At 39.3% G+C, this 22,430-nt stretch overlaps 1 protein-coding gene across 1 annotated transcript in view; it reads right to left on the bottom strand.

Moving 5' to 3' along the window:
• LOC132004138 (ATP-binding cassette sub-family A member 6-like) overlaps positions 1 to 22,430 on the bottom strand; it is a 60,634-nt gene that overhangs the window by 4,826 nt on the left and 33,378 nt on the right. The window contains exons 21-36 of the mRNA XM_059380260.1: positions 20,451 to 20,584; positions 18,728 to 18,865; positions 14,858 to 14,965; positions 13,802 to 13,975; positions 13,262 to 13,375; positions 10,625 to 10,741; positions 8,902 to 8,979; positions 7,304 to 7,395; positions 6,262 to 6,382; positions 4,427 to 4,544; positions 3,331 to 3,422; positions 2,688 to 2,866; positions 2,159 to 2,234; positions 1,991 to 2,085; positions 836 to 955; positions 503 to 643 (exon numbers count right to left, since the gene is read on the bottom strand). Coding sequence (XP_059236243.1) covers positions 503 to 643; positions 836 to 955; positions 1,991 to 2,085; positions 2,159 to 2,234; positions 2,688 to 2,866; positions 3,331 to 3,422; positions 4,427 to 4,544; positions 6,262 to 6,382; positions 7,304 to 7,395; positions 8,902 to 8,979; positions 10,625 to 10,741; positions 13,262 to 13,375; positions 13,802 to 13,975; positions 14,858 to 14,965; positions 18,728 to 18,865; positions 20,451 to 20,584 — 1,897 coding nt within the window. The remainder of the gene's footprint in view (positions 1 to 502; positions 644 to 835; positions 956 to 1,990; positions 2,086 to 2,158; positions 2,235 to 2,687; positions 2,867 to 3,330; positions 3,423 to 4,426; positions 4,545 to 6,261; positions 6,383 to 7,303; positions 7,396 to 8,901; positions 8,980 to 10,624; positions 10,742 to 13,261; positions 13,376 to 13,801; positions 13,976 to 14,857; positions 14,966 to 18,727; positions 18,866 to 20,450; positions 20,585 to 22,430) is intronic.

The following is a 22,430-nucleotide window of genomic DNA, read 5'->3' as shown; positions in this document are numbered from 1 at the left end:
CACACACACACATTTCTATTCTTCATTTTGAGGCATGAACACTCATTACAGGGAGATTATTTGAGTATCTCGATGGTTGTTTGTTTCCAAGAGGGGAATTCACCTTAAATAGTTACATCTTTTAGACAGTAAATATTTACATGTTTTAAATATTTTCAGGGAGGTCTGTGGAGGGTGCCGTGGGTCCAAATCGGGTCCCATGAAGGGTTCTGGGCATGAGAAGTTCCTAAATTTTTCTACATCCTCCTCTGAGCTGGAGACCAGCCTTGGATGGCTGAGGGGGCCCATGTAAGGTGTCCCCAAGCTTTCCTTGGGACAGGAGGACACAGCTTCCTGGGTGGGTCCCAAGTCTCTTCCAGTCTGGAGGAGTCAGCAAATCAGTTTTTGAGGTCCCTAACGTTTATTATGAAGTCAAATCACCCTGAAGTCCTCACAGAGCAGAAAAGAAACCACTGAGTGGGTCAAGTGGGTAAAACCAACACATTTCTCCATAGTCCTTCACCTTTCCTGCGGTGCAACCTGTGGGAAGAGCTTCAGCATCTCCGTGTGAACACAGGTGACTTGGGCAGCTTCCTTCACTCTCAGTTCTAGGAAGTAATCCTTGCCGAGCTTGTCTTTCAGGTGTTGGATGGAGCCGATGCACCTACGGGCAAGAAGGAAAACATGTCGGAAAAAATACTGCCCTTACATTTTTACCTCCTTCAATTTCAAATGCAGGGGAAAGGGCATCGCTGAGAAACTGAAGGGAAGAACTCCAGGTGTTCCCGGCGATCTTTCCTTTTCCATGGGGAATTTCATTTTGCGGGTCAAGCCCAGCCTCCAGAAAGACACCCACCTCAGCCTTCCAGACACCATGATAGCGATGCGGTCACATATGGCCTCAGCCTCGGCCAAGTAATGGGTGGCCAGGAGTGCTCCTTTCTCTGTGTTTTTAATGGATGCCTGGATCACCTGCCTGAAAGGAGCCCCAAAATATCATTGTTAAAAAAGAGGATAGACAAAAAAGAAATGGAGGAGAAATTGTATAGATAAAACGAATCAGATTTCTAATTAAAAAACCAGAAATTTGAATACTGATTAGGTTTTTTGATAACATAAATGATAAAGAGAAGTGTTTAATATTTTTAGGTAGGCTAGTGGTATTCTGGTTAAGTTTTTAAAAAAGAGATCTTTATATCTTTTGTATAAATTAATTAATATATTTATAAATAAAGGAAAGGCTGCCTAATATTTGCTTCAAACTGATAGGAGTGGAGAAAAGAAAGTGGGTAGAAGTATAATGAAAAAAGATAGGCCTTTTATGGGTGACTATTGAAATAGGTCATGGGTATATTGGGTTCATACATGATTCTCTTTACATTTGTATAAAATTTCCACAATGAAATTCTTTAAAGAGATAGGGAAACTATTGGACAGTCACAAATATGAAATTAGATTGGATGATTTTATTAATCCAAATGGTGCATCCTAGAAAGGAAAGTAAAAATAATTTTAAAAACTAAGAAAAACTGGATAAGCAAATTTGACAGATTTGGTAAAGGGGGAAAGAAAAGGAAACGGAGAAAGTAGGTAAGTTAATAACCTCTAAAAAAAGAAACAGTTACAGATACCTCAATAATTTAAAAAATTTAACTCCAAATTACAAGACCTAAAATTCCAACAAAATACTTAAAGGATATTTTTTTAGCATTAATACCACATAAATATGATACAAAAGAGAATCTATTTATGACATATTTATTTTCCTAATGATATGGATTATCTCCACTAAATTAGAAATCAGTGGATTTAGATTTTTCCAAGATCAGGGTTTTATTTAGTCTAGAAAAAATTTTTTAAAGTAAGCTAAACACCCAACATGGGGCCTGAACTCACAACCTTCAGATCAAGAGTTGCTTGCTCTACCGATTAAGCCGGCTGGGTGCCCCATCTAAGCTCAGTTTAAAAACACAAGTTTGACATGAGGTTTACACTCGTGTATTATGCTTACCACATTTGCTGCTGCCCTGCTGGGTCCATGCCTGTTGAGGGTTCATCTAGGAGCAGGACAGGTGAATTTCCCAGGACGCTCAGCACAACACACAGCTGAAAGGCAGAGAAGCACCTTATTTGCTGCCACCCCATCAACCTTCAGAACACCATCCCGCATCCCACATACCTTTCTGGCGGCTCCTGCCGTTAATTTCTGCACCTGAACATCTAGCTGTCCATGCAGTTTGAAAGTATCCACCAATCTATTGGAAAACAGGAGAATATCCATTCAAAAGAGGATCTTTGTAATTCCGCATAAGATTACAACAGCATTGGAAGGAAGCTAGGCACTACTACTCGGAAACTCATGATCCTAGAGAGAAAGAGTTTGTTTTGGAATAGGAAAGATTTTTCATCTCATAAAGAGTTTTAAAGAATAGCTAGAATTCTGATTTTGGAACTGAAGTAGATGATTATTTGTGGTTATTCACTCATTGAACACTATCAATTATTTTATGTGATTTTTTGTTTTTTAAGATCCCTCAATAGAGGATGCTGGAAACAGCTCCTGTCCCTCCATCCCTGTTCTACTGCTGATACTCTTGGACAAGGTGCAGACATCATTTCTACCCTCCATTCTTCATCAGTGAGTTCACCATCAGTGGAACAAGCTTTCCTGGCTCTGAACACAAAAGAATCCCATGACTTCTCTTTACCGTGAAATGGCAATTGTGGCGTCCCCTTTCCTCAGCCCTTTGATGGCGGCAAAGATCTCCAGATGTTCCCTCACTGTCAGGCTGGGCCAGAGCACGTTCTCTTGAGGACAGTATCCCGGGAAGCTGACTGTGTTGTCTCCCTGATGATCCCAAACCAAACCACATCCTTTCAGTTCTACCTAAGAAAGTAAACTGGTTTTAGAAACACATGTAGCCTTTTCTCCAATCTCACACTCAAGAAACTGACATGTAGCTAATAAATATGTAAATTTTTTGAGCATCAAAGAAATATATCAGTGAAATCTTATGGTATTTATCTTACTCTGTCCGACTTATTTCACTTAGCATTATACCCTTTATAATCTACATTGTTGCAAGTGACAGAAATATTGAAATCATTATATTGTACACCTAAAAGTAATATAACACTGTATGCTAATTGTACTTATAAGAAAATGTTTAATTAGAAAGATAAATAACTACATAAAAATTAAAAAGTTAAAACAATACACATTATAGAAATTCACATTTATTATGGAAAACTATTTAAATTATTAAAAGTAGAGTCTTATAAAGATATAACCTACATTTATCATGAAATGTCTATTTTGGGAATGAAAATCATTGTGTCATTTCTTACTACCTCTCCAGCTGTTGGTTTCGAGATCCCAGAAATCATTCTAATAGATGAGCTTTTACCAGCACCGTTAGGTCCTAGCAATCCCAAAATTTCACCTGAAAGAGAATCACTGATTATCAGTCTTGAAAGTGAATTATCATAAACCTGTTTATTTAAACCTTTTGAGATATGTACACGCCCCAGTACTGTTTTGAGATTTTTAACATGTATGTAATTCAGGTTACCAAACCATGTTCTCTAACTCCTATAATTATAAGAAATATTAGTGCAAAGTGTATGGATTTGATGTCAATAAGTCTTGTTTTCCACATTACATTTTCAGTGAAAAAAATGAGCCAGATTCTTTTTGTTAGTAGATGGCTAATGTGCTAAGTACATGTTTAAGTGATTCTTAAACTTGGGAAGTCAGGGACATTTTTTCCATCCCTAATTCCCCCACCTGTGTCTAAACCACCACCATCTTTCATCTGAACTAATATAAATTTAGCCTCTTGTCTGCCACCCAGATTTACAAACAATAGCCGACGTGTTAATTTTTTTTTCAAAACTTAAGGGGTACCCAAGCTAGCTGAAAACCCTCCAGTGGCATTCCACCGATCTGCTATAAAAATCTAAAGCCTTCACTGTATTTCACAAAGTGCGACCCAATCTGGCCCTGCTCCCCTCTCAGACTTCCTCCCTTGCATCTGTACCTGTGTCCACTGCCTCGTCAGGCCTCGAACATTCCAAAGGCAGCCCCAGCTCTGAGCTCCTGCCCTCACTCTTCTCTCTGCCCGAACCCTAAGTGAACGCAACCCCAAGTCACACAATTGAATGCTCCGCACAGAACTTGCTTCTGTGATAACCGACACTTCTCTTGATACGCTGTTTTTGGTTTTCAATCCTCTCGGGATGTAAAAATCTATGAAAACAGGGACTTTCTTAATTCCTTCATGATTCTATTCCAGAACCCAAAGGTCCCTAGCATGCTCAAGAAATATATGTTGAATGAATGAACACTTGCATGCACGCTCTGGCAAGTACAATGGTACCTATACCAGAGATGTTCAGTGGGCATTTCTGAAATAATGGTGAATCAGGTTAAGTGATTCTTCCGAACCTTTTTTAACACAGAAGGAGATATTTCTTGCTGCTATTTTCTTCCTCCTCTTGGAGAAGCAGCTTTTCTTCTGACCTGCATACTCTTTGTGCAGACAGCTGGCAATTATGACGGGTTTCTGGAATAGAGGACAGTGTGCTTTATCCTCTTAACCTTCAGAGACTTTACGTTCCTATGTTCTCATTATTGCAAATTTTCTTACTCTACATCATAAAACAAAATCTATTTTATTTTCATTTTTTAAATGTTTAAAAAAAGATATATGCATTGATTTTGAGACAGAAAGAAAGCACAGCCTGGAGGGGCAGAGGGAGAGGGGGAGAGAGAATCTGGAGCAGACTCCCCGCTGAGCATGGAGCCCTACACAGGACTTGATCCCACGACCCTAAGATCATGACCTGAGCCAAATCAAGAGTCAGAGGCTTAAAGGACTGAGCCACCCAGGTGCCCCCAAACGGAGTATATGTTAAACTGACAGTAATCTATATTGCTTGTTTCAAATGTAACCTGCGTTCATTGATGCCAACAATATCTCTAAATCTCTTAAATCTATTTTCTAAAATAAAACAATATAGGGGAGCCAGGGTGGCTCAGTCGGTCACGTGTCTGCCTTCGGCGCAGGTCGCGATTGCAGGGTCCTGGGATGGAGCCCCGCGACAGGCTTCCTGCTCAGCGGGGAGTCTGTTTCCGCCTTCTGCCTCTGGCCCGACACCCTGCTCATGCTTAGTCCCTCTCTCTTTCTCTTGCAAATAAATAAGTAAATAAAATATTTTAAAAAAATAAAATAAAACAGTATAGCTTCAGGGAAACTGGCTCATTGCCTTCCCAGGAGAGTCTAGGCTCATGGACACATCACAACATCTAAGTCAGACAAAAGAATAACCCTTCAAATCCTAATCCCTATTCAGCATTTTATAACAAATCTCACACAAATTCTCCAACTCATGAAATTTTTTGGTTTTGAAATTACGGCTCTAGTTATCAAAGCCTATTTTCCTCTAAAGAACAATAAAACCATTATGTTCTGTGTGCTCCTTTGAGCTTCTGGGATACTCTTAAGAAGCACCTACATATTTAAGAATAATGATAATACACCAAGCTCCCAACTTTCGAAATGGAAACCAGCATATCAACCTCTCTTCTTGATAGTTCTTTTTTTTTTTAAAGATTTTTTTTATTTATTTGACAGAGAGAGATCACAAGTAGGCAGAGAGGCAGGCAGAGACAGAGAGAGAGGAGGAAGCAGGCTCCCTGACAAGCAGAGAGCCCGATGCGGGGCTTGATCCCAGGACCCTGAGATCATGACCTGAGCTAAAGGCAGAGGCTTAACCTACTGAGCCACCCAGGCGCCCCTCTTCTTGATAGTTCTTGAATGTAGGTCCATTAACATCCACTCTGTCACTTGCTTTTCTTTCTTTTTTTTTTTTTAAGAGGTTTTTTTATTCATAGGGCACCTGGGTGGCTCAATGGGTCAAAGCCTCTGCCTTTGGCTTTATGGTCCCAGGGTCCTGGGATTGAGCCCCACATCGGGTTCTCTGTTCAGTGGGGAGCCTGCTTCCCTCTCTCTCTGCCTGCCTCTCTGCCTACTTGTGATCTCTGTCTGTCAAATAAATAAATTTAAAATCTTTAAAAAAAAGAATTTTTTTATTCATTTATTAGAGAGAGAGAACAAGCAGGAGGGAGGAGGAGCAGAGGGAGAGAGAGAAGCAGATTCCCTGCTGAGTAGGGAACCCCGTATGGGGCTCAATCCCAGGACCCTGGGACCAAACCCTGCCCCGATGTCCGACACCCAACCAGCTGAGCCCCCCAGGCGCCCCTGTCACTTGCTTTTCTACCTCGCCTGCCTGCGAAGTGGTCAGGGCAGTTGCTGCTCTTTGCCTTTCTGCTTTAACATCTTCATCCTCATCGACAGGTTCTTCGGGATTAGGTCGAGCACCTCTCCTTTGGGGGGAAATTCTGTAGAGAAATGAAACGTAGGACATAGGGTTTTCTCGTTAGTCAGGACGTCCCTCCAATCAGCTTCTCTGTGGTTTTGCCCTCGTTTCTCTCAGTACGCTGGCGATGGTCGTGGCCCTGGGAATACTGCTTCTGCTTTAGCCGAGAATTCCCATCCCCGTTGCCAGAATCCCCTTCTCATTGCTCTCATTCTTCCAGTTAGAATCTTTGACCCTTGCCAGTGTGCTGGCAACGACTGCTGCTTCTTTAAAAATCAGGTCACCTGCATTGTCTCTGTTGACTCTGAGCCCATCCGAGTCACACGGACATTTGCCCTCAGCATCTTTCCCTGTTCACCTTTCCTGGAGACCTTGTACAATGTTCATCTTTTTCTCTCTTTTTTAAAGAATTTATTTATTTGACAGAGAGTGAGAGAAGGAGAGAGAGGACAAGCAAGGGAAGGAGGAGAGAGAGAGAGGAGGAAGCAGGCTCCCCGCTGAGCAGGGAGCCCGATGCGGGACTCGATCCCAGGACCCTGAGACCATGACCTGAGCTGAAGGCAGAGGCTTAAGCCACTGAGCCACTCAGGCGCCCCTGTACAATGGCCATCTCATGGAACACTCTGACCTACAGTAGGCTGCTCAGCCACTTCCACCCCATCTCCTCTTTTCAAGGACGCGTGATCATCTCAGATGAAATAATGGCGTATCTGAGTACTCATCAAACTCCTGAGAACTGAAAACCTCCCTCCGCTGGTTAGTGGCAGATCTCTGGCTGAAAGTCCTATTACCAGGCAATCAGCCAGGAATCCATGGACGTCGTGAAAACCGGCATCCTGCTTACGTTGCGAATATCAATCCACATTAACAGGTCAGTAGTGCGGCCCACTATGGGGGAACGTTAAAGTAGGATATTAAGCTCGAATTTAAGTTTTATCCCAACCTGAAAACGGGATCCTTTCGCATTATTTTCTTTCCACATTTTGTCTCCAGGCATCTTAGGATAAAGACAAATAACAAAGCCTGCAAGTAAGGCTAGGAACAAAGAAAAAACAGTTATATATAGGCACAAGTTCACAAATATTCCTTAAACATCTGAATTAAATCGGTGTCCTTTGTCTTCAGGTAAAATACATATGAGAACCATTTTTACAAATCAGGGGGAAAATCCAGCTTGGTGGCACCTGCCTCTTTTCTTCTCACAATCCACATCCTGTCCGTCAACCAATTCTATCTGCTTTACCTTCAAAATTACCCAGAACCCAACTTCTCGCCCCTGCCTGTGCTGCTCCCGCCCAGGTCCAGGCCATCATAATTTCCCATTACAATAGTGTAACACCTTGTTACCTAGCCTCCTCCCTCTTCTCCCTGTGCCCCCAACATCTGTTCTCAACCCAGTCACTAGAAGTACTCTTTTTATCATATGGTTTCCCTTATTTGTGGAGCATAACAAATAGCATAGAGGACATGGGGAGTTAGAGTGGAGAAGGGAGTTGGGGGAAATTGGAAGGGGAGGTGAACCATGAGAGACGATGGACTCTGAAAAACAATCTGAGGGTTTTGAAGGGGTAGGGGGTGGGAGGTCGGGTACCAGGCGGTGGGTATTATGGAGGGCACAGATTACATGGAGCACTGGGTGTGGTTCAAAAATAATGAATACTGTTATGCTGAAAATAAAAACTAAATTAAAAAAAAAAAGAAGTACTCTTTTAAAAAAGTAAGTCTGATCATATTGCATTGCTTAAAACCCTCCAGTGATTCTCGGTTACTCAAAGAAAATTTAAAAAGTCTTTATAGGGACCTAGACTGCTCTGTGCAGCCCCTTCTGTCCACCCTGTCCTTCATCCTGTGACTTTCATGACCTTCTCTTGTGCTACTCTCTCCTTGGGCATTTGGCCACAATCACCCTGGCCTCCTGGCTGACCCTGGAACAAGCCAGCATCACCTGTGCCTTCCTCCTAGAATGTTCTTTCCTAGGCTATCCCTGTAGGTTGCCTCCTTGTCCCCCTCATATCTTTGCTTCTCAATCGGGCTTTTCCTGACTGACCATCTGACACCATATATGTTATCTCTCTCCTTCCGCCACGGTATAAATGAGAGCAGGCACTTCTGTCCATATTTGCTCCTCTGCCTAGGAAAGCAGTGACACATTGTCAGTGTCGGCTTAAATACACCAATATAATCATTTTCCCCTTTCATTTTTATTATACAACATTGCCCTTTTTATCTCTAATTCAAAGGATTTCAGTTACATTGCACTTGTATTTCTTACAAGGTCTCTCCAATTTGGAGACGGCGATAAACAAATGGGAAAAATTAATCTGATATTACATTCTGGACCTACACAGTCCACACAGGCACATAAAAATAACTCATGATTTGGAATCATGTCTGAATGGTCTTATTCTGAGTCTTATTCTGAGACTATATTAAAAACATATTCAAAGTTGGCACACATTAGACAAACCAAATGGTTATGATACCAAATGCTAACTAACCCCCTCCAAAAAAAAAGGTGAAGAGATAGAAAGTCCATCTTACTATTAGGCATACTAGAAGATCAACTCCACTCGGGTCATATTTGTGGTCTGGGTATTTTGGTTGGTGTTCATAAGCTCTCTGCAAAGACAAAAAGAAAAACACCTAAACGCAAGTTCATCACTTCATGATTTGCATTTCAATAATATGGAATTCGACATATTGCATTTTTCCTTCATTAAGCATGATTCCCCCCTGTGTGCACTGGTGACAAGCAATTCCCTGCAGAAAAGAAAGTGGACCCCCACTCAACACTATCTCTCGGTGAACAGGTAACCTATGTCTGTTCCTCTTTTCCGATTTTTTTCTTTAATGTTTAGGTTTAGGGTTTGCCTCAAGTCTACTGAAAGCATAACAGAGAGAGGAACCTGCATTGTGAAAAGTTAACAGGGGATGACTATGTTTGTCCTAAACGTTCCTCAAGAGTCTTTTCTGAACCCCTTCCTACCCCGGTGGTGACTTGCCCATGAAAATAATTAGTCCCATAATGTTATTCTTTCTTCATCGATCAATGCCTTCAGAAAGTAACTCATTCCTCCTAAATAATGTACGACAGATCTAGGTTAATGTAGCTCAGTTCGTAGGTCTGCTTACATCTTAGGAAGGAAATGCTTTAAGCAAAGGAATGAATTTCTAATTGAGAATTCTAAGTGCTGCTCAATTGATGGAAAAGTGCTTTTATGATTGGAAATTCAGAAGTTTTATTCTCTCTCTCTCTCTCTTTTTTTTTTTAAATTATGTTATAAAAAGTGCTTTTGTAGACAGAAGTCTTTCCCAGGATCCCAAGAACACAAGCGATGAGGGCGGCTTTCTCTACTTGCACTGAAGTTTCATCCAGAATGGTGCAGGGCTCTAAAGGGTATGTTCCTGACTGAGCTCTTGGGGTCATCCCATCATACACTTCTTTCCGGTTAAATCAAGGCTTCTTTAATGCCTCCTGGTCTCTCTTCCTTCAATGCCTTTGCTTCTCTCCACAGAACATGCTTACCTTCTGCCCTACTCTCTTGCTAATGAATTCTAACTCATTCTTCAGGATTCTGTTTAAGCATTGCTTCCCCAGGAAGAATTCTCGGACTCTCTAGATTGTGTCAGCTGTGCTATGTGCCCTGTGCTTGCCACTTTACCCTTCTTCTTTGATCCTTTAAGCCCCCTGCATTGACTTGTTTGAGGTCTGTCTTCATCTCCACCAAGCTCCCTGAAAGGAGGGACGTGCTGTCTTGTTCATTAGGTGTCCCCAAGGACCAGCACAGTGCCTAATACAGAATACTGTTTAATATATATTTTTGAATAAATAAATGGTATTGTATATGCTTTTATCCTTGCAGTGGATAATGAATACCCATTAAACGAGCCAACATTTTTTCAATCTGCCATTCGTTTTGAATAGCATTTGACAATGCTTGTGTTTTGCAATAGAGCATATGGCAAAGCTTTTTAAACAGCTTTATTGGGGTTAATTTTTTATGCTATCAAATTCATTCATTTTAAGTAGACAATTCCAGGATTTTTAGTAAATTTACAGAGTTGGGAGAGCATCACCACAATTCAACTTAGTAACATTTCCATGACCCCAAAGAGATACCTCACAAGCATTTGTGGCCAATGCCCATTCCCACTCCAACCCCAGGAAACCACTAGCCTGCATTCTGTCTTTATAGATTCGGGGTGAAGCACTTTAAAAGGCTGCATGTTCAAAGTTAATGACACTGTTGGGAATATTTCTTACCATTGTCAGAAAGGCTAGAAATCCACCCATGGTAGTTGAGGGAATAAATACCATGCTAGAAATCAAGGTAGGCAAGTTGAAATGAAGCAGCACAATGTCAAACATGATGATTGAGGTCTACAAGGCAAGTTAAAATACATTGCAAGTCAGATATATGCAGTCCATTGGTAGTAGGGAAAATATTTGAGATGTAAGTGTTCTCATCATATACATCAGAATTTTCCCGCATACAGATTCACCCCTTTCAGAGGGAGAAAGGGAGAGAGGGGTTTTTGTTAATGAGAATAAATGAGATCTTCAGCTACCCAACAGAAAAATTTTCAGTAAGAATCCAGAGATTAAGGTGAATGCTAAAGTAACCAGGTAGACTATAAAAATCTGGATATTAAGGTGAATGCTAAAGTAACCAGGTAGGCTTTCTGAAAGTGCATTAAGAATCATCTAAGACAATAAGATAAAAGAGAAATTCACTTTTTATTACTAAGGTAACAATATTGTGAATGTATAAAAACCATATTGGATGGAAAGCTAAACAGGTAGTTGTATTCAAAAGTCCATGCTGCCTCCCACGTAGACTAAAGCTTTCTAAATGGCCCCTCTGGCCCATGTCTTCCCCATTCCAAACAAATAATTTTAACGATAGTGTGCATTTTGATTGCAATGGACTTGTTTTCTGTTAAAATACTGGTAAATGTGGAATGGGGGATAAAGATACTTTTTCACTGTTTTGTTTTAAGGATCAGTTTATCAGTCAACAAGCGTGTGTTGAGCACTGTATTGAACTTTTGCTGGATCTTATTACTGTATGAATTACAATAAAAACATGAAGAATTGTAACTACTAAATTCCCTGAATATTAAACAAACACCAGGCATTAAGAATCTAGCATGTTGGGGCGCCTGGGTGGCTCAGTCATTAAGCGTCTGCCTTCAGCTCATGTCATGATCCCAGGGTCCTGGGATCGAGCCCTGCATCGGACTCCCTGCTCAGCGGGGAGCCTGCTTCTCCATCTCCCACTCCCCCAGCTTGTGTTCCCTCTCTCTCGCTGTGTCTCTCTCTGTCAAATAAATAAATAAAATTCTAAAAAAAAAAAAAAAAAGAAATTAGCATGCACTGCTTGCTTTAATCCTCACAACAACTCCATAATGTGATCATTCTTACTATACCTTCCTTATATATAGGAAATTCAGGGCTCAGAGAAAGAAATAACATCCTCACACCACACAGTTAGTGAGTAACAAAGCTGAAATTCAAAACCCTATGTGGGTATAGTTCCTAAGTCTTTAGGTCAGAAGACTATACTGTTTTGTGGGACTGTTATATAGGGGAATGTTGTGTGACTACTAAGTGAACTTACCATTTGGGGAGAATGTAATCTACAAATAAAAAGCAATTGTGAATAAAATCCAATAACTTGCAATCAAGTGTTCAGTCAGAGCACAATAAACATTTTAGATGGCAAATCCAAATAACCTTTCTCATTTTGCAACCACCACGATCTCTCTGCAAAGGTGTCACGTGATTATTCAAGTTGACATTATTTTTCTCCTCTTGGTTTTCATGACATCACAAGTATCTAGTTTTTTCTCCCAGTTCCTTATTTTTGATAACTACAAGTCTATTGGTCGACTTAGCTAACAGCTCTTATTCTACTAAGCTTCCAAGTTTCTTCTTTTGTGAGTTGTTTTTTCCTCTTTTCTCGTTCACTGGAACAAGAGGGTACTGCAAACCACATCAAAGGAAACATAGTATCACTCATGGTACTAAGGAGATGCACTATAATCCCTTCACCATGGGCTGAAAGGCACTTCCTTACCAGACAGGGGCCTAAGATACCTATGAAGGGCCACATCCTGCCGACCAGGAGAGTACAACAAATTAACAGTCCAAACAAATTAACGGCTGAGTGTGGCTTCACTCAGTAATGAGGAGACCTTGCCTATACTTTCCTTCCAAATATATCAAAGATCACAAAAGAACAATTGCACATACCATCATCTGATACATTTTAATATAGGCTCTGTGAGTCCTAAGACTAGCATAGTTTAAATTTATACAAATTGCGTAATGAAAGCTCAATTACCACATTACACATCCTCAACATCTATTTTAAATGAAATTATAAGTTCTTCGTTTCAGGCATAAAATTATTGCACACTGGTTGAGGTCTCCGTGAAGATGTATGATTTAGCCCCCTCAAATCAAGATGTTGATCAACATAAACTTTAAAACAGTATTGTTAACCAACCTACTACTTCATATTTTTTGACATCAGGAATGAACATAAGGTCTGAGACTTCAATTTTAGTCTTGAGTCGTCCGTGATTTTTATGTGGCCTTAAACATGTACTCAACTTTTTTCCCTCTATAAAATGAGGGGAATTATACCAGATGATGTTGCATTTTTTTTTTCAAATCTGACATCAAATATTCCACAAACATGTAGCTTTTCAGTGGTATAAAAGTGCAATAGACAAGGACAGTGAAATAGATTTACATGTAAAAGAAAAAGGGAAAATAATTAGAAATTGTAAATGTGTATTATACTGTAATATTTCTCAAGGCAAAGATGATTATTTTTATGTTCCCCTGAAAGTTACTCTATCTCTCTGTTTATGTGTTTGTATATGTACTTACGATATAGAAGCAAAACGACCAAAGGCCACTATTTTTTTTCCACTTGCGAAAAATAAATGATATCACATATGTCAAGAAGACAAGTGATGTTGCATAACCGAGTCCAAATACAACCTGAAAATAATACAAATAATACCAAAGTCAAACACTGAAGTAGTAACAGAAGGAAACGTTAAATTACACATATTTTTAAATATCTTCCTTCAGGGGTACCTGGCTGGCTCTCTCGGTAAAGTGTCTGACTTTGGCTCAGGTCCTGATCTTGGGACCCTGGGATGGAGCCTTGCATTGGGCTTCCTGATCAGCAGGGAGCCTGCTTCTCCCTCTCCCTCTGCCCCTTCCCTCTACTCGTGCTCTCTCTCAAAAAAATAAATAAAAATCTTTAAAAAAAATTAAGGCGCATGCACTTTGAATTTTTTTGTTTTAGTTTAACTAATGACAAAATAAAAATGAAAATGTCTTACTTATAGAAAATATCAAATGTTATAATTTATCATGGAATTACTTTATAAGAGATTGTCTATATAATGTGCTACTTACCAGACTGAACACAATTCGACTTGTGATATAAATCTCTGTTATGTTGGCTATGTAAAAAATTAAATACATCAAAAGGAGAAGGAAAACGAAGAAGCTGATATCCACCAGTGCCTGCCCACACCAGTAGGCAGAAGGGTAGAGGCCTGAAATCCATAGCTGGGACTTAGCTCTCTTCTGATGAGAAAACACAAGATATACACAGATTCAGTTGAAATCCAAACTCGAAACAAACACATTGAGAGAGATTTTAAGATAAATAAAAAATTAAATAAATAAATAAATAAATAAATAAATAGAATATATATAGATAAATAAATAATGAAATAAAATAAAAGTTTAAATCTTCTAACAATTTAATGATGTATATACTATTTGGAATTCGAGGTCTAAACAGCAATTCCATAAGGATGGTCACTGTGAAAATGAATATTGTTTTATTTTATAAGTTTGATTCCCAGCACCACTTTAACTCATGCATAATGAGTAGAAAAGCAGATCTCATAATAATCAAAGCATAAACTTCGTTCAAAAGAGATATTATTCTGCGACCTGAAGGACAATAAATTATCCATTATCCAAATATGTTATGAGGGTTGCTGGTTCAGAATAATGAAGGATGACCTCTCTAAATCTGACTTAATGGTTTTGCCTTGGATAACAGACATGACCAAATGCAAGTATAACCAAAAAGGTTATTTGCCACAGTAGAAAGGGGATTTAAGTCTTACGTCTTGTCCTCAATTTAAATATCAATGATTTCTTCCCTTTCACTGGGAAATAATGTCATCAAAAGTTGTGTAATAGTCCCCTTTACAAGTATAGATTAATTTGAGTCCCCGTAAAATTACTGCATGTTTCCTGCAATTTCGAAGTAAAAAATATTTTGTGTTCTTAGAAGTAAAATTTCTGACATGACAGAAATAATGCTTAACTCCATTATCTAAATCAGACATATGCTTATATGTTTTTCTTCTAGGAAAACATTTTGAACACATAGCATTTAAATCACAATTACTGGAGTCCCTGAAGTTTCTCATTTTTTCCCCCTTCTCTTACTTTGTAATCACTGACACTGCTCATGGAGATGTACGGTGAAATGCTGCACACGACCCAAAACAAGAACATAGAACCTTCTGGCAGTCCTGTCCAGTAGATCATAAAGTTCTGCAAATATAAAAGGTATTTTAAACAAATAGTAATGTGCTCTATCACATTGATTGATCGGAGGATGTCAAGCAACCCTTGTAGCCCAGGAATAAATCCCATGGGATCCCTGGGGAATAATCCCTCTAAGGCTCTCTTAGCTATATTGGTGAGAATTTTTGCATCCATGTTCATCAGGAATATTGACCAGTAATTCTCCTTTTTGGTGGGGTTTTTGTCTGGTTTTTGTGGATCAAGGTAATGCTGGTCTCCTAGAAGGAATCTGGAAGTTTTCCTTCCATTTCTATTTTTTGAAACAGTCTCAGAAGAATAGGTATTAATTCTTCTTATAACAGACATGTGAAAAAATGCTCAACATCACTCGGCATCAGGGAAATACAAATCAAAACCACAGTGAGATATCACCTCATACCAGTCAGCATAGCTAAAATTAACAACCGAGGCAACGACAGATGTTGGAGAGGATGTGGAGAAAGGGGAACCCTCTTACGCTCTTGGTGGGAATGCAAGCTGGTGCAGCCACTCCGGAAAACAGTGTGGAAGTTCCTCAAAAAGTTAAAACTAGAGCTGTCCTGTGACCCAGCAATTGCACTACTAGGTATTTATCCAAAGTATACACATATAGTGATTTGAAAAGGTACACGCACCCCAGTGTTTACAATAGCCATGTCTACAACAGCCAAACTATGGAAAGAGCCCAGATGTCCATCAACAGATGAATGGATAAACAGGATGTGGTAGATATATATGTATGTATATGTATGTGTGTGTGTGTGTATTTGTATACATATGTGTACACACACACACACACACAGGAATATTACACAGCCATCAAAAAGAATGAAATCTTGCCATGTGCAATGACGTGGATGAAACTAGAGAGTATTACATTAAGTGAAATAAGCTAGTCAGAGAAAGACAAATACCATATGATCTTACTTTTTTTTAAATTTTTTTTTTAAAGATTTTTATTTATTTAGTCAGAGAGAGCGAGAGTGAGCACAGGCAGACAGAGTGGCAGGCAGAGTCAGAGGGAGAAGCAGACTCCCCGCAGAGCAAGGAGCCCGATGTGGGACTCGATCCCAGGACGCTGGGATCATGACCTGAGCCGAAGGCAGCTGCTTAACCAACTGAGCCACCCAGGCGTCCCATCATATGATCTTACTTATATGTGGAATTTAAGAAACAAAATAGACGAGCATAGGAAAGGTGGAGGAAAAATAAATAAGAGAAAAAGAGAGAGGGAGTCAAAGTGTAAGAGACACTTAACTAAAGGAAACAAACTGAAGGTTGCTAGAGGGAAGGTGAGTGGGGAGATGGGTCACTGGGTGATGGGCATTAAGGAGGGCACTGGAGGGAATGAGCACTGGGTGTCATATGCAACTGATGAATCATTAAATTCTACCTCTGAAACTCAAAAAATTAAAATTAAAAAAATGAAACAAGTACTAATTATCATAAAATGTGCTTTTTGAAATACTGAAAAATAAAAATAAAAATGCATGCCTTAATTCAGTAACATCGATGCATGAATGCAGGAGGGGAATGATTTCTGATCATTTGACATGAGGCTTTAACTCCTAGCCAAAAAAAAAAAGAAAAGAAAAAGAGTAAAGTGTAACTCAGGACCCACTTCAGGGTTTTTCACGGAAGAGAACTGAAATCAGAGTTTCAAAGATACCTTCTCACCCATGTTCCTAGCAGCACTATTTATAATAGACAAGAGGTGGAAGCAATCCAAATGTCCACCAACAGATAAAGGGATAAACAAAACATAGTATATACATACAGTGGAATATTATTCAGCCTTTAAAAGGAAGGAAAGCGTGTCAAGTGTTACAGCATGGATGAATTTCAAGGCCATTATTCAAAAACCAAATCCAATATGCTTGCCCTTATAGGAGGTATCCAAAGTAGTTAATAGAAACAGAAAGTAGGAGGATGATTGCCAGGGGCTGGCAAAGGGGACAATGGGACGTTCTCGTGTAACTGGTGCAAGGTTTTCGTTTTACAAGATAAGAAAATTTTAGAGATCTGTTTCACAGTAATTGAACATGTCTGACACTGCTAATTGCACACTTAAAAAATGGTCAAGACGGCGAATTTTATGTCATGTGTTTCTGCCACCATGCAAAAAGTAATAATTTGGGACTTGTGATCATTCAGGCCTGAGTAACAGCAGGTCTTTCTCAGTTGACATAGCGATGGATATGTGAAGCCATCAGCAGCGGGTCGAATGTGCTCGGAAGGAACCCAGAGCTAAAAAGAAAACTTGATGCCCCTCGGCCTGTGGGCAAGGAGACCAACTTTGAATCGCCATCCCCAAATCAGCGTCTGCCTGAGGTTGGGCCCCGGCTTTGGTATAGGACGGCTTGTACCTAATCACAGTCCAGCAGTGCCATAGCCTGTCTCAAAATAATTCTACAGCTCTCAAGCTTTACTTAAGACTTTAGAGGCTCCAAGGATCAATTCAAATGCTTCATCAGGGACGAAAATCCATAACTGTCTTCATAAAAATGGCTGAGAGAAGAAGCGTGTGTGCCTCTGGGGATGCCTACGAGAGTAGCCAGGATCAAACTTTATCTGATCCTCAATAAACAAGTAATGATATGAGGACACTAAAAGACCAAGAGGGGATACCATCTATGCCTTTCTACTGCTGGTTGGTTCTACTTTCTGGAGAGTTCCCTTCAGAGCGCTCCCCCTACCCTGACCCTAGCACTGTCCCAGCTCGCACAGTCAGTGGTGGCTTCAACTCATTGGTGCCTGTGTCCATCGCTGGCCATTCACGTATCACGTCCATCTGCTCATGCACGTACCCCCAGCACCACGAATGCAGGGAAGCCAAAACTGAATTCAACCCCTTTGTCACAAAATGGGTTTCCTTTTCCGATGGCTCCATTTCTAATCCTATGTATTGTTCTTCCAATCTTCTGGTTTGAAACCGTTTGAGTCACCTTTAAGAGATTCCTCTTGACTATCAGGGTCTAACCAGAAAACCACTACTACCTTCAGGCCTTCAAATAGAGAGAAAATACTCATGCCGGGTTGTGGAAAGATTGGAGAAGCCAGTGAAGATGAAGCAAGAAGACAGTCCCGTCTGCGCTGGGGCGGGGGGGTGGGGGGGCGGCAAAGGGAGGAAGCACGGTGACTGGAGCCCCGGCTGCAGAGTGCTCCTGCTCTCCTGGCTCCCACTACTGCTTTCTGTCATCTAAACCCAGACTGTAGCCGGCTGACAAAACCCCGAAGATGCAGCCCGTGCGCGTCAGACATCCCCACAACGCACACAACTACAGGCGGGTGAAGGAGGTAATCAGAAGGCAGACACAGCTGAGAACTGGCAAATTCTCCTTCGTATCAGTCTACTACTCATTTAGTCAATGAATGGTCCACCAACAAATTAGATTAGATTTACAAATCTAAAACTGTTTTACAAGTATTCTTGATTTCCAATCAGTTTACACGTTCCCTCCACACAACCTCCCTCACACGCTGTCCAATCCACATCCACCATCAAGAGTGTATCTTTCCAGAAGCTTCTCTAGAAGACAACAACATCATATTGAAAAGTATTCCCCCCATGAGCACTTGATAATACTAAAGGGGGGGGGGAATCATATTCTGTTAGATATAATGTTTCAAATGTCAGGACAAAAAATTTTTAGGATTAGCGACCAATGATGAATATTTAAAAGCTAAAGAGGGAAAACACAGGGTGCCGGCCATATTCTTATCGTTCAGAGTAAGAAATCCAGTACTTACAAAAGGATACGGGCTTCTCTCAATTCGAATATTTTGTGTGCAATTAAACAATCGAAGTAACCCATTGCTAATAATATTCACAAGAATAGGAAAACAGTGCAGTCTCAAAGTATTGCAGGCAACTGAAAATCTGTAATCCTTTGAATAAAATAAAAACAAATAAAATGAGGTTAATTCTGTCATTAAAGAACAACAAAAAAGTTTTTATATTAAAATCCCAGTAGTGTCCCATTCTGTGTGACCATCCTTAAGTTCAGTGACCTTGCTGAGCTTCTGCTTCCTTAGGAGATAATTAATTGGTTGGATAGCCAGCAATATGGATTTTTCTTAGTATGACTAATTTTAGATCGTTTTGTCCTCTTACTGTTGAGGAAATTTCAAATAACGGAATAGAAAGGTAGCCCTGATAAGGAGACACAGTCAGCATACAGTGAGTAAGCAAAGGAACTCTGATTTCCTGGATAGGAGATAAGCAGAGCATGCATATAATATTCATGGCTACACTGCCAGTGATCCCTTTTTATGCTAAGACAATATTTACACTCTTCATGTTTATGAAAATGTTTATGCATGTATCAAGAGGCTCAGTAGTGTTTATATATTCTATGGGTTCATGTAATAAATACGTTAGATAAAAAAACAAGGCAATTATTAAGCAACGCAGTTTCCTACAGTTGGCACAAATGGATTACTTTTTTTTTTAAACAATGCTACATTAGTTTCTGACCTACATCAGAGTAAGACTGTGGTTTTTATGGTGTCCTTGGTTTAAATGGAACTGAATTCAGTGATGTATCTTTTAAGACTTTTGTTTTGGTTTTTATTTTCCTTATAGCAAGAAATAATGAGGTAGCTTCCTTTAACGTTGGCTTCCTGCTTTTCACTAGCTTTTAAATAAGACTCAGAGTTTTACTTACAATGAAGATGTATTTTTCAACAGCCTTGTACCTGGAATAATCTCTGGCCCTTGGACTCTTTTACTCAAATTGAAACATGTTAACAGGAGACTGAAGACACTTTTTTCTCAGAGATTTCTCGTGACTTTTATAGTCCTTAATGTATATTCTCCATACAGTTGACCCTTGACAACACGGTTTGGAGCTACACTGTTCGCTTATATGTGAATCTTTTCTGATAAACACAATACAGTAGTGTAAATGCGTTTTTCTTCCTAATGTTTTTAATAACATTGTTTTTTCTCCAGCTTACCTTATTGCAAGAATAGAGTATACAATATGTATAACACACAAAGTATGTGTTAATCAATTGCTTACGTTATTGGTAAGGCTTTCAGTCAACAGTAGGCTCTTAGCAGGTAAGTTTTTAGGGACTTAAAAGTTATATGTGGATTTTCAACTGTGCAGGGGTTCAGCACCCCAATCCCTGTGTTGTTTAAAGGTCAACTGTATACCAAAATGTCTTTTGAGTAGTTAGCCATTGAAGAAAATTCTTTAAATTCATGGTTGGTACTTATCAGGTCTAATATTTTATTGAATCTGAATAATGCAATTACACTTAGCTCCTCTCAAGTGTAAAAATCATCTCATCTCAAAGTTAAGATTGAAAATGTTTTGTAAAAGCTTATTTAAACTTCACAGCTTATTCGATAATGCTTATTCGATAATGACCCCACATATTCTAAATCCAATTGCTATAGACTAGCTAGGTTGACTGCCATTTAAAAACAGTTAAAAATGAAAGCAAAACCAAGACGCAAAGATACCTTTTGTTTGCCAGAAACTATGATAGCTCCATTGTACGACAGGTCATCAGTGCCGTTTCTGTTTGCAAAATCATCTACTTCCAGAAGTATGTTTTGATGCTTCACCGACTGTATAAAATCTTCAATATTTGATCCTATCATGAAATCAATAACAGAAGGCCATAAAAAGCAAGAAGATATATGTCAAAATTTTAAAATAAACCACATACACAATTTGAAGTCAATATTTATAGAATATTATGTGAAGGCATGTGTCTTTGGGCATCACAATAATAATATTGGCTCATTCTACCATCTTTTATTTATCAAACCCTAAGTTGTGATGAATTAGTTTTATGATTCTGTTTAGTGCAGTTACCATGTGACTATTAAAACAAAATAATTCTAGGGGTGCCTGGGTGGCTCAGTCAGTTAAGTATCTGCCTTCGGCTCAGGTCATGATCCCAGGGTCCTGGAATAAAGCTCCACGTCTGGCTTTCTGCTCAATGGGGAACCTGCTTCTTCTTTTCCCTCTCCTGCAGTTCCCCCTGCTTATGCTCTCTCTCTCTTTGACCAATAAATAAATAAAATATTTAAAACTAAACAAATAAATAAATAAATCTTTAGGAAAAAAATATTTTACATACATATCTATTCCCCAAGTGTGTGTGTATATATATATATATATATATATATATATATATATATATATATATATATATTTAGTAAGAAAAGAAATATATGTAGTAAGAAATGAAAAGAAATATATATTTAATAAGATATATGAATATATGAAATAAATATTTAGTAAGATATATGAATATATTCATATATCAGATACATGAATACATGAAATATATATTTAGTAAGATATATGAATATATGAAGTATAAATACAGTAAGAAATGAAATGAAATATATATATTTAGCAAGAAATGAAATATATATAATAAGAAATGAAAAGAGTGCCACTATTAGACCAAAGTTTTTGATATGCCCCTAAAGGAGAAAGCAGGTGATTGTTTGACAGAGAAATAAGAGCTAAGAAAACCCACAGCCTAGAGCACACAAGAGCTAACAACGACAAAGTTAAAACCAATGTCCAAGAAATGGAAACTCAGAGTGGACAAATTCAGGGGGCAAAGTGGGCTCCGAAGCCACAGCCATGCTCATTAACTGGTTAACCATGCCTGAAACAAAGTGACTGCTGTTCTTTCCCCGTGGTCCACATGGAACAGGCAACAGGGGCCCTTGTCCCCAGCACACAGATCCCCAGATTTACTTTTTTTTTTTTTAATTTTTTATTTTTTATAAACATATATTTTTATCCCCAGGGATACAGGTCTGTGAATCACCAGGTTTACATACTTCACAGCACTCACCAAAGCACATACCCTCCCCAATGTCCATAATCCCACCCCCTTCTCCCAGATTTACTTTTTAAGAGATACTACTTGCGGAAAAGAGCAGGGCAAGATCTAGAGTAACCTCAACAGTTACAAGGACAGGATGGAATGGGAAAAGAAAAAAAGAGGACTCTCATATTTTGGTCATTTGGACTTTGAAATGGAATTCATACTAGGGACATTCAGAAGGGGTTCTGGGATCATAAGACAGGACCACGCCCCAGATGAATCAGCATTCCTACCAGGTGGGAAAGGAACATATACATAGGAAATAAGCTTTCTGTGCATCCACACTCCATCTCCACAGTCACCTAAGGTAGGAAACCTTCGTGGTTACCCACATTCCCTTAGGCAAACAGGGATTCCCTGATTTAAAGATGAACATCTTACCAAGAATCATCATACTTGGAGAAAAGAGGAACAAGACGGCAGAGAAGCCCCAAACTTAAATCCCAAAATACTTCACAACTGAGTACAGGGAAGAAAAATAAGTAAGTTAATCCAAGCATATTGTTCTTCGAGTAACTGGAAAGGAAAACATATACACGAGACGATGATAGATTGAAAAATAAAAATGAATAGGCTGACAATGACA

Source organism: Mustela nigripes, chromosome 16 (assembly GCF_022355385.1).
Source record: "Mustela nigripes isolate SB6536 chromosome 16, MUSNIG.SB6536, whole genome shotgun sequence".
In the NCBI taxonomy this organism is placed as follows: Eukaryota; Metazoa; Chordata; class Mammalia; order Carnivora; family Mustelidae; genus Mustela; species Mustela nigripes.
This window is presented reverse-complemented; position numbering and strand designations above follow the sequence as displayed.